The following is a 13,292-nucleotide window of genomic DNA, read 5'->3' on the forward strand; positions in this document are numbered from 1 at the left end:
ATTGGTAAAGCCTACCGGTCCAGTCTTGGCAAGCTGGTGTAATGGGTATTAGTTCTGGCAATAGCCAAGACCTTTTGATTTTACAAAATAATGTATATGGTGGGTTTACCTAAAGGGACTTTCAGCTAGCCCTCTTCATACTTTGGTCTCTTGTTGTGTCAGTATCAGTTTTCGTCTGCCTACTACAACATAGGGAATAGAGCAGTGAGTCAGCTCAAATCAGCCTTTGGCTATCTTCATTGGGAGTAGTAGCATTGACATGTTTCACAAGGAGCACACCGGCAAACAAACAAAAAAAAGGTAGTTCCCTTCAGTGGCATAGACTACTATTGCAATGGTTTTGTGAGGCCCACAATTTTTTTGTTTGTAACCAATTGTTTTGTTTTAGAATTACAAGGGCCCAGCACAACCCCCCAAAAATAAAGTTTCCAAAAACCATGACAAAAGAAAACAAGCACTGGCAAAGCCCAGTCGAAAGGCTGGCAAGGAGATGCCAGACATATCTGCTTTGACAATGCTTGTTTGTTTCTTGCAGGGATATGCAACAGAAACAAATAGAAAAACAATGCAGCTATCTAAGTATGGAGGCGCTATATATGCAATAATAATTGTAAATAACAAAAAACAAAACCATTACATGTAATGGTAAGTGCAGTATGGATTCTAGTGGAATAGACACCTCTTGTTAATTTTAATGTACATTGTCAGAGTACAGTATTGACCCCCTCTAGCCCTGGCCTTGAAGTGCACTTTTAAGGCATATGTTCACATGTACTGAGGGAAATAGCTTTCACTCACAGTGCAAGAGAGCCAGTGGGTGCAGAGTGCACACCCATTGCCCTATGCTATCGTCTGAGGTGGGCAGCAAAACAACTGTAAATGACCAATGAATGCATGAAGAGGGCGGGACAAAAGTGTCTCTATGTATGTATATGTGTATGTGTTTTTATTTGTAAAATTGGTTGATTGCATGTGGCTAGCGAGACATCGAATGCTGCATTTAGATAAGACCTTAAATATAATTAGAATTGATTTTGTTTTTTTCTTACCCAAGGCTTTGGGTAACAAGGTTGCATGAGATTTGGTGAGTATACTAAATTAAACAGCCTACCCTGCTCTGTTGACATATGTAAATATATAGCGCCAGCTAAAATTGCAAGTGATATTTGGAGCAAAATGCATATATGTGGGAACTCTGGGTCGTTCTCATGTTTTGGTGGAGAGCAGCTCGTATATAGATCACACTACAACACCACCAACACAATGAAACTGCTCACCTCAAATGTCTGTTTTTCTAGCAACGTTTTTAAGCATAGTATTGGCACTGTGCCAATCATGCCAATCTAGAATGGGACAAGGCCTTTGCAAAGTCAGGAAGGAACAGATCTAGCGGAGCGCGGGTCCTTGGATTCTAATCTCCTGTTGGCTGGTGGGATACTGGGTTGGATGCCGTTTAAATGTCCAGGAGGATGAGGACAGCCATATCACCTCTGCCTAGGATTTAGTGGATGTCGCCCGTAGTGGCAATGAGAGCTATTTATATTCTGTGGTTAGATCTGAAGCCAGATTGTGTGGTATTGAGGAGTTGGTGGTCGTTAATATGGTTGGGGCATATGTTGATCCGTTTCTCCAAGACTAAAGCTTGGTATGGTAGCAGTGAGACAGGTCTGTAATGTGCAAGCATTGCTGGGTCAGCAGAGAGCTTTTTGATGAGTGGGAATGTTTCCAGGTACACAGGAAGGTAGCTGATGAGATAGAGGCATTAAGGATTGGGATAAGCGCCGCACTGATGGGTTGTAGTCTTTGGGGAAGGCATGGTGGGGGTGTTGCCCCTGTGCCATCCTAACTAGGCATGTTCTTATCTGGTTAACCCCCACAGTGGATGTGACTTCCTAAACAGTCAATGCTATTTGTGTTCTTTGTAAAAGGATAGTCATTACTATTTCAAAATTTCCACACCAGTCACTGAGAAGAACTGCTGCAGGGCTAGACCGAATATAGAAAAATAAGTGCATATGAAGTATATCTGTTCCATTTACTAAAGCATACAATTGGATTGCTTCTTTTCCCTAGCAGCCCCTCATTTCTCCTAGCAGCAGTATTAAAGTGTAACTTTCAACCGGAAAGTGTTGCTGAAAGAAAATGTGTAGGATTAGCTGACCTGGACTGAAAAGACCAGTGCAAAAGTTAATGTTCAGTTGCCTACTTCCTTCAAAGCTATTTTTGGAACTATATTGTGCCTGAAATTGGCTGCATGGCATTCCAAAAGGCCTACACAATTATGTCTGTGATCACATACCATTTTCATATTTGTGGACTCCGAATGCCAATTACCATTTTAAATGATGCGCTTGCTGGGTGGAAGGTGAAGAAATGCTAGTGTACTGACTGGGCGTACGTATTATGACCCCAACCAAGTGGTGGCTCAGCGCAAGAGATCCATTTTTGTAGCATGCTATGGCTTGAACTGGGAACACCAGTGGCAGGGTTGGAAGTAGCGCAGACCTAAGCACAGCCAAGTAAGGAATATTGGGGCATATTATCAAGACTCGGCAATAAAATTATCGCCGCTTTATCGGCAGGAAACTGCCGATAAAGTGGCGACAATGGGCTTGATAATATGCTCTATGGAATTCCAATCGAAACTCATGTTAAATGTCCTTCACATCTAACATGAGCTTCGATTGGAATTCCATAGAGCATATTATGAAGCCCATTATCGCCACTTTAGCGGCAATAATTTTATCACTGAGTCTTGATAATATGCCCCCTTATTTCCAAGGATCTCTGGGATAGTTTTGATGGCATGGTGCATTTATTCAAGAAATGAAGAACAGTGCTTTGCAGCTCGAGTAGAAAACTGACTGGGAATCTTATTACTTGACAGAACAGGTATTTTGGGCACAGTTGCACAATTATATTACATATCATATTTTCTGAGGATACCTTTCTCCTTTAAGTTCATTCCATGTTTGACTGCATTTCTGTTTAATTAATTGTTGCGTATGTACTACATGCATCATCTCTAAGAACGGCCTTCTTGCTCTTGTCAGGCTACCAAGGATAAACCATGGATTCCTCACATTTCTGAAAATACTAAGGAAAACATTCCTTAATGAAACTTATCTTATGCAAACTCCAGTGCCACAAACAGACAGTAATGATGTCTTTATGTCTATTTATTTTGAGCCCATTAAATGTAATATCCTTTCATATGTTGCTTTTGTTGAGAGGATTTATACCTTCAAAATGCAGGTCTGCCAAGTATCACGCATCAGGCATGACTCTACCGCATTTCAGTGTGGTGTTCCGCATCACCGCACTGAAATGCATTGTCACTCATTTTAATACTGTCTCTCTGCTGTCCCTGCACCGAAGTATTAGCCACCCCAGGCTGCTAGCGTGCGTGCCTGTGACCTGCGCCGGCTCTGCTGCTCCCCAAAGACTTGCAGGCACGGGCGCTACCCCCAGCACAGGCAGGCTCAGTCAGTAACCGTTAATTGTGTGTCCACACTGCTGCTACAAAATCTTACTCTGCTGCATGAAATTCCAGCCCGTGGCGCCGGCCTGGCTGAGTCACTCAGACTACTGCCCATTCCTGACGTCACCGGGTCAAGGTAGTCGCTGTGCCTAATACCGAGAGGAGACAGTGACAGCCGCCGGGTGGGGCCTGCCCTCAGTGGGCTAGTGCGTTACAATGTAACTACACCCGAAACAGCGGCCGGCATAACAGTGGTCACTTTCAGTGCCCAGTGACTATGGAGATACTTCAATAGGGTGGAACCGCAAAAAGAGCGGCATTTCGAAATTAGTTGCAGTGTGCACACTGCATACAATAAAATGGGGTGGTATATTGGATCCCTCGGGCGAGCCGGGCCCTCAGGCTCACCAACCCTCTTCTGCATAGTTACATGCTAACTTTGACTCGCCATGGAGAGCCTGCTGCCTGACAGCTTGTAGCGGAGGGAGCTGCTCGCCGCTGGTTTTCGGCTGGTGCTTAACTAATCCTCCCGCGGCGCGGATCTACCGTGGTGAGTGAATCAACGGCGGTGCCATTTGAGCCGGGCGAGGTGAGCGCTGGCATGTTTTTCACGTTATTATTTCAACTTCACATAAGCACAGATGAGATCAAAACTTGTAATTAATCAAGCCCACTGTCGGGCCTTCCCACAGGCATTAAATTCCTTGTGTTTTTCTTGAAATGAGAAAGAGAACAACGTGATGATCCGGATTATTATCCGAACGGCAGCCCCCACACACAGATCTGGTGGTACCTCGCCTTTCTTTTTAACACCTTCTATGCTCATGACGAGCTTAGCTCGCCATGAGGCATGGTGCTCGTGTGCTCATGACGAGCTCAGCTCGTCATGAGCCGTGGAACGCTCACACGCGGGGATAATTCACCCGGCTGTGCTAAACGTTCTACGAAAACGGGTGTGGCCGAGACGAGCTCAGCTCGTCATAAGCACATGAGCACTGTGCCTCATGACGAGCTAAGCTCGTCATGAGCACGGGGGCGCTGTGTGCGAAGGGGTTAAATGCTGGCAAGGCACCCCAGTTTTTTATTGCTATGCAATAGTAGTGAAAAAATTCCAGACGGAAACTGGCAGTTTGGTTCTTTTTGCCGACCTGCCCTAGGCTGTCCCTGCCACTCTAAACTTAAGTGGTGTTGGCACTGCAGGATGTTTTCCCCCCTGCCTCGCAATTACCGAAGTGCTGACTGCGCCCCACCCCCAAACATAATTTTGGTCCCAGGCAGCCGGTCTGACTCAGAGAGCGGATCGTTGTCCTTTGAGGCCAGTCTCCTCTGCAGCAAAACCAGCAGAGCATTTTGGTCAACTGGCAAGAAATTCTCAAGTTCTCAACGAGTGTTAAACAATTGCTGAAGAATGACTAACACTGTAAAGGTAAGCTATGACACCAACGCAGCACGCAAATAATAATAGTCACTGCTTTGATTTACTCACGAGGAAGTGCCACTTGCAGTGTCACACAATGAAAACATTTCAATATCACACATAAGCAATTGGCAGCTATGTAAAGTTGTATTTAAGAATCGTGTCTACCCTTTGCAAAATGTTAGAAAGAGAACACTAGGCTGGTATTTTTCTCCCCGGTGGGGGACAGAGATGCAGAAGGGTTAGGGTTGTGAGGGTAGTTTCAATAACAAGCTGACCCATGCTATAAAATGTGCTTTTTAGGCTAGCATGCAGTCATGAACAGATCATCTTCTGAGCAGCATCAGTGCCTGCCAGCCTGCAGTCACACAGTGTGTCGCTGGTTAGTACCCTTGCATTTCTGGTGCCGTGCAGCAGTTCTAACATGTTCTTAGAGTTTCTCGTTGCTCAAATGGGTAGAATCTCTGATAATTATATGTGCCTCTCATCTTCATTGCTTGATTTTTTGCTCGCAAGATAGTGTCACTCATAGGCGTTGAAATGTCACTCATAATTACACTGGAATTATGAAAATGTCACACATTGCAATCTGAAACCTTGGCAGCTATGAAAATGACGAACTAGGAACATGATTTCCTGTTCATGCAGAGTAACACTCAAACTGTGCGGCAAGGATAAATTGTTATGTAAATGTTGTTATTGATTCTACCGTTCACTATAGCTCAGATGTTCCGTGGAAATGGCCTCAAAATGTGGGTGCTAATTGTATATCAACTTTGTGCGAGCACTATTTAATTTTGCGAGCTAACCAATGTACTGAAGGATGTATGACGTTACAACGCATACTTTTACAACGCCTACCATTACCACGCAATTTTTACAACGCAGGATCCATTACAACGAAGTACCATTACAACGCATGTATTTACAACGCAGGTACCTTTACAACGCATACCATTACAACGTAAGTATTGGTAAATTTATAATATTTTTTTAAATGTAAATTTAATTAAAATTAATATTATTTAATTTAATTTAATTTAATTTAATTAATTTAATTTAATTTAATCAATTTAATTTAATGTAATTTAAATTTAATTATATTTAATTTTTACCCTTTATCCCTTTACCCAAAAACCCAATACTGACCCTGAACCTTAAAAATACCCCTTTACCCAAAAACCCAAAACTGACCCTGAACCCTAAAAATACCCCTTTACCCAAAAACCCAAAACTGACCCTGAACCCTAAAAATACCCCTTTACCCAAAAACCCAAAACTGACCCTGAACCCTAAAAATACCCCTTTACCCAAAAATCCAAAACTGACCCTGAACCCAAAAAATACCCCTTTACCCCAAAACCCAAAACTGACCCTGAACCCTAAAAATACCCCTTTACCCAAAAACCAAAAACTGACCCTGAACCCTAAAAATACCCCTTTACCCAAAACCCAAAACTGACCCTGAACCCTAAAAATACCCCTTTACCCAAAAACCCAAAACTGACCCTGAACCCTAAAAATACCCCTTTACCCAAAAACCCAAAACTGACCCTGAACCTTAAAAATACCCCTTTACCCAAAAACCCAAAAATGACCCTGAACCCTAAAAATACCCCTTTACCCCAAAACCCCAAAACTGACCCTGAACCTTAAAAATACCCCTTTACCCAAAAATCCAAAACTGACCCTGAACCCTAAAAATATCCCTTTACCCAAAAACCCAAAACTGACCTTGAACCCTAAAAATACCCCTTTACCCAAAAACCCAAAACTGACCCTGAACCCTAAAAATACCCCTTTACCCAAAAACCCAAAACTGACCCTGAACCCTAAAAATATCCCTTTACCCAAAAACCCCAAACTGACCCTGAACCCTAAAAATATCCCTTTACCCAAAAACCCAAAACTGACCTTGAACCCTAAAAATACCCCTTTACCCAAAAACCCAAAACTGACCCTGAACCCTAAAAATAGACCCTTTACCCAAAAACCCAAAACTAACCCTGAACCCTAAAAATACCCCTTTACCCAAAAACCCAAACGTATAATATTTTTAATAAAATGATATACTTACCAATACTTACGTTGTAATGGTATGCGTTGTAAAAGTACTTGCGTTGTAAATACATGCGTTGTAATGGTACTTCGTTGTAATGGATCCTGCGTTGGGAAAATTGTGTGGTAATGGTAGGTCGTTGTAAAAGTTGCGTTGTAAAGGTTGTATACCGTACTGAAAGCTCGTTTCACAAAATAATGAATTATAAAGGGGTCGCAGAGCAAGCAGAAAAATACTACACCAATCTTGGTGAAACATATCTGTGTTCTTTTATTTAATAAAAAAGCAACATTTAAAACAGGCCACTGACATTTCACCTTCTTCCACGGGCTTCTGAAGGTAGGAAACATCACAGTAGGGTATTAATTAAGTGATTGAAACTAGATATAATAATACGTCTCTTCGGAATCAACATATATTGCATTGCTAATTTGCTTTAATAAAATGATTCCACATCTATATATATAAAAACGAATGTATGTCTGTCTGTCAGTCTGTTTATCCTTTATGCATCACTACACCATTCATCCGATCGCCATGAAACTTTGGGAAGTTTTTGAGTACACTTCCGCGAAGGTTTCTGGCATATGCATTACTACACCATTCATCCGATCGCCATGAAACTTTGGGAAGTTGTTGAGTACACTCCAGTGAAGGTTTCGGGCATATGCTTTACTACACCATTCATCCGATCGCCATGAAACTTTGGGAAGTTATTGAGTACACTCCCGCGAAGGTTTCTGGCATACATTTTTTTAAATTATCGGCCCCCCAGAGCCCTCATAATCTTTCGAATACTGAATGTTTCCATTTATGTATCCACAAGCACTCGAATAAATAAATAGAATTTAAACGACACTTTGAAATGTTTTCCATATTAAAATGAATATGTTTCAATAAAAATGACACAATGTAAATTGAATGTTATCATAACAAGTTTCCTTGAATTTCCTTTCTTCTGAGATCGCAGCAACGCGCAACGGGTAAGCCATGACACTTTGGGAAGTTGTTGACTACACTCCCGCGAAGGTTTCTGGCATATGCATTACTACACCATTCATCCGATTGCCATGAAACTTTGGGAAGTTGTTGAGTACACTTCCGCGAAGGTTTCTGGCATATGTATTACTACGCAATTGATCCGATCGCCATGAAACTTTGGGAAGTTGTTGAGTACACTCCCGCGAAGGTTTCTGGCATAAATTATTTTTAAATATCGGCCCCCCAGGGCCCTCATAATCTTTCCAATACTGAATTTTTCCATTTATGTATCCACAAGCACTCGAATAAATAAATAAAATTAAAACAACACTTTGAAATGTTTTCCATATTAAAATGAATAAGTTTCAATAAAAATGACACAATGTAAATTGAATGTTATCATAACAAGTTTCCTTGAATTTCCTTTCTTCTGAGATCGCAGCAACGTGCGACGGGTAAGCTAGTATAGAATGAATGTGAATGATTGCACCCATAAATTGCTAGGAATAAATATTCCTGACTAGAGGTATCAAAAACTGTTTCCATATGGTTAAAAGCATAAATGTCATTATAATATTATAAAACCATCTACAACATTGTGTTTAATGTGACCTGCAGACTTCAAGGACACATTATAGAAAAGAGTACAGTCCATCATCAATATTGAGTCCTTTGGGTCAACAGGTCAAGAGAGGCATGGTCATTTTCTTCCTTCTGTCTGGTTTAATTTTGATTCTCTATTTTCCAGTTTTGAATGGTCAAAGTCTTTGCAGATCGATGCAAATATCAAAAGTTGTGTTTCAATGTAATGCATCGTCTTAAAATAAAGTGCCTTAGGATGCTTGTCATATACTCAATTAATTGTGCCATGATTTAACCATGTCTTAAATGTCTTAAATGACAAAACTGTTATTTAAGTCTTAAATGACAAAACTGGGAAGTTGATGATCTCAAAATTAAAAAGGCTAAACAGTTCATATAAATTATATCGCACCGTACATTATGTGTGCAGGGAAAGGATATCAACTCATAACAGGGTGAGGATTAATGTGCTACGGACAGCAGTGAGAGCCATTTTAAGGTGGATATGGAGGAAGTTGGAGGAAGTTTAGAACAGCAGTATAATTATCGTGGGCCAGATTTTGGTGGCTACCAGTGAGTTGAACTTTGTCCTAGTGCAAAGCATGGATGGTATAATAGTGAAATTGTGCAATACTCTGCCTCTTAATGATATTGAGGCAATGACACACTGTCAACATGAGAAGTCTGAATTATAGTACCCTAACAACACAAATAGAAATTGTTTCTTATTACTCAGCATACTGGCATCAATGGTATTGCTGCTAGCATCTCTCGGATATAACAAATCTATATACCCATATCTAGTAGCATGCATTCAAGGTTATTCATTTTCAGTCGATTAAATTGAGCTGCAACTTACTCAGGCCATGGCTGGGTGAATGGGGTTACAAGCTGTTACTGGGGCTATCTTGGATGCAAACGTGCCTTTTGACCCAATGTCTCGGTAAAGACATGGGAGTACCTGGTATACAGAGGCACTCTTTTGTAGAAAGAGTCCTGTGTATATTAACTGCATCTCTTGCTTACAGTTACAGATACAAAAAAGTCTGTGGTGCGGCTATCTGCAGATTTTCCTTCCTAATGGCTGCCCCAAGTGAGTAGGTGAAGGCTAATTTACCAATGATGATTGTGTGTGCATTTTTGTTTCCTTTAGTAATGTTCCGCTCATTCCAGGCTCAGAGTTCTCTGAAAACTGCACAGCTTTGCTAACATAGGTTTCACATATGGTCACTTCATGAGGAATTATGCAGGACACTCTGTCGCCCGATCCACATAAGGCCAGCAAATGCAACATAAACATATATAGTGGTTTGGTGGCTGTGACTGGTTTTTGGGCAGTTTCAACAACGTTTTCTATGTTGCAGCCAGCCAATCAGGTTTGCGTGGGGCCACAAATACAGCTGGGCTACTTAATTCGAAATGGATGTTGGGGAAACAAGCTCCTTTGGTCAATCAGAGTTATTTTTTTTTTAACCTGGGTTGGTGAATGGTCCGCAAACCTCGATTTTTGGACCATCCCTGGACTAATGCTCCAAATACCTCTGTGGGCCTGAATAAGAGTTTGGTGGGTAGGATACACCATCACAAACATGACAACTATACCGTGCGCCATATTACAAATGCATTATATCCTGTGGCACTTGCAGTATGGTATCAGGCCCTAAGTCTTTAACTCTTCAAAACACACATACCAAATGTATGTAACCCTAATTCCTTAAGAACTACTGAAAGGATTACACCAAACCAATCAAACTTACATCCCTAAGACCAGTACTTTCTTGCAAAGTTTAGTGCAGTTCTCTTCCCCTGTTTTCTTTCTGTAGAGGACAGCAACATTTCCAATGGGAATTAAAATGTGAAAAGTCGCTTCTTTGACTCTTCATATTCTCCCTGAAGCATCTGCATGAAATATTAATTGCCAAATATGCAAATATTTATTTTGAGTGTATACCAGCTTGGCCTGTAGCTCCTCTCCAGATATATTGGTTTGTTTCATTGTTTGTACATATATTGCATTTCCTTCTTTTCCCCCCAAAGGCTTTGATTATGACTGAGGCGGATTTTTGTGCAGAGATACAGAGTAGCAGGAATTTACAATCCCAGACATTATCTTCACACCTAAATCCACCTATTATGAGTCAATCGCCATGAAATAAAGAATCACAGTTTTTCTGGTTCAAATTCCCAATTCCATGGGTGTAAATGCTTTCTGATCATAGCAGCTGGTAAATGTGAGTTAGTGGGCTGATGCCTGGGCAAGGGGTGGTGAGAGTGTGAAAGGGAAGCATGGGGGTAGAGGGAGGGGGAGGGTGTTGTAATCAGGCCTGGTTGCACTTGCCTAAAGTGATTCTACTAGATACATTTTCTCGCCTGTGAAATTGGTGCAGTGTTACCAGGGAAAATCCAGTTGCACAAACACTGGGCCATTTCAGATCAGAGGTAGCCGTTTTCCACCCAGAGACCCTGCTCCGAATGACTCGTGCTCATGGGCATAGAGTTTATTTCTGCTGTCCTTGATTCGGTTTCTTTTATAAAAGCAGCATAGCAATGTATGAAAATGTGGAATATTTCCAACATAAAATTATAACATACTTTAAACAATTATTTAATTTAAGTATTGCATCTTTAAATTAAAACCTATATAATTGTACTGTAATACAATGTGTTGCACTCGGTGAGCTGTGACTGAAAAATATATTCTTTAATATGTTATTTTTTTTTTATATAGTTCAACACATTCTGGGTCCTAATCAAATCCTTTCTAAGGATTTATCCATCATTAAGAAATTCAACATGACTGAAGATCCAATAAAAGAGATTCTTGGTGGTCCAAAGTGCTTGGAGCAAGTAATGGTGGAGAAGACCAACAACAATGACTGTGTGGTGTCCGCTGTAGCTCCTCGTGTCAGTGAAACTCAGCTGACTGCAGCCACAGGAGGTGCTGAACTTTCTTGCTATCGCTGCACTATCCCCTTCGGAGTGGTCATTCTCATTGCTGGTGTGGTGGTTACTGCAGTTGCATACAGTTTTAATTCCCATGGATCAATCATTTCAGTATTCGGACTTGTTCTTTTATCATCTGGACTGCTTCTGGTGTGTTCTAGCGCTTTTTGCTGGAAAATCAGACAAAGGAAAAAGAGAGCCAAAAGGAGAGAGAGTCAGACTGCTCTTGTGGCCAATCAGAGGAGTTTATTTGCTTAGAAGGACTGTTCACTGAAATACCAGAGAGCTGAAAAGTAAATACTGAAATTAGCTTATGAGCTCACATGGCCAATTTAAAGGCAATACAATGAAGGAAGATGATGAATCCAAAGGGTGGCGATGCAGACATATCAAACACGTGTCTTTAGAAAAGCCTCTAACTTTGCTTTGGATGCAGATGTGTTGCATTTTCCCGAAGAAAAGCAATGTGTCCCTGTTTCTGTAACAATCCAGAATGTGAGTCATTGCTTGGATACAACTAGGAGACATTCAAATGCATTTAAAACGAAGAGCGGACACTGCGCTCCAGAAACTGGAATGAACATATTTATTGTGGCAGTGGAAAGCTGAAGGATTCTAAACCCTGTAAATTTCACTTGGCTAGTTGCCTCATGCTTAAATGTTACGTTGAAGTCAGTGACATTCTTGGATTCACTTATTCTTGCCAGTTATATGTATGTTACAGTGAGTAACTGTTACGTGGTACTTCTTTTTTTATTAGAAATTAATATGAACTGAATGTTTTATTTTTCAAAAAATGTATATGAGATAGGCAGTGTAGATCTGTGTTAACTTTAAAGTTATGAAACTTGGCACTTTTTGGTCATTATTTCATTAAATATAAAAACCAAATTGGATATTTAATTTCTAATATTAAAAATTCATTGCTGCTAAAATGTTAGGATTTTTTTTATATATATATATATATTTTTTCGCAGACAGCTCTCCAGCATAGATGTTTCTCTTCCTTTTTAAAATGATAATTGTTGTATTATTTCAAAACTATCCAGCATAATGTCTTTGTCGTAACATTGACTCATTAAAATGAATTGTTGTGGCTTTTTGTATCCCAAAGATTTTCCTTTTATTATATGTATGCTCTCTACAAGGTGATACAAAATAAACTGAAGTACAATCCTATATTCGAGCTACATTACCATTGAAATGATTGTTTCAAGAATATGATTGGTGTCTGTATAACGTATGCAGTATTATATATAAGTGCACCGAATAATCTGCAGGAGGGACAGTTGCGTTTTGTTGAATGGGTGTTAATGAAGCATAATCCAGTATAGAAACTGCACTCGTGGCTTGCCTTTTGGCACTGATGACACTTAACCTGCTACCCTTGGGGTTGAGCAACTAGAAAATCTGGCAGGAATGCACATCAAATAGGAACAAATTGTAGGAAAGGACGAGTAGTAAAATCTTGGATGTCATCCGAGGTCCAGCATGCATGATGTCACTTCATGTACTCCTAGCTCCCTAGATCCACCCAGAAAAAAACTTTTCTTTTTATTAAAGACCTTTCACCGACTAGTGTTTACAGTGGCATGCTTTATCATAGAGTTCTCTGCGATACATACCATATTAGGCCGTGTATTTAACCTCGGCACTCGAGGGAGCAGTGATGTGATGGGTGAGGAAATTCCCTACACACTAACCCCAGTCTATGACTTTAATGTGGGTCCGTCTTGCAAGTTTAAAAACTGAAAGTGATTCTCTCGAGTTTTTATTACTCTAGCATCTACATGTTTCAGCAACCTACAGTGCCAGAAGGCTGGTCTTGT

General features: G+C 40.7%; 1 protein-coding gene across 2 annotated transcripts in view; it reads left to right on the forward strand.

Annotated features, from left to right (window-relative positions):
* The window catches only part of TMEM100 (transmembrane protein 100), a 121,593-nt gene extending 108,951 nt beyond the window's left edge, over nt 1–12,642 (forward strand). Inside the window, exons 3-4 of one of the 2 annotated variants that reach the window (XM_078654408.1) lie at nt 9,549–9,613; nt 11,249–12,642. In XM_078654408.1, coding sequence (XP_078510534.1) covers nt 9,549–9,613; nt 11,249–11,721 — 538 coding nt within the window. In that variant the 3' untranslated portion in view covers nt 11,722–12,642. The remainder of the gene's footprint in view (nt 1–9,548; nt 9,614–11,248) is intronic. The other variant, XM_078654409.1, reaches the window with a different exon arrangement.
* The last annotated feature ends 650 nt before the right edge of the window (nt 12,643–13,292 follow it).

This window comes from Lissotriton helveticus, chromosome 7, assembly GCF_964261635.1.
Source record: "Lissotriton helveticus chromosome 7, aLisHel1.1, whole genome shotgun sequence".
Lineage (NCBI taxonomy): Eukaryota > Metazoa > Chordata > Amphibia > Caudata > Salamandridae > Lissotriton > Lissotriton helveticus.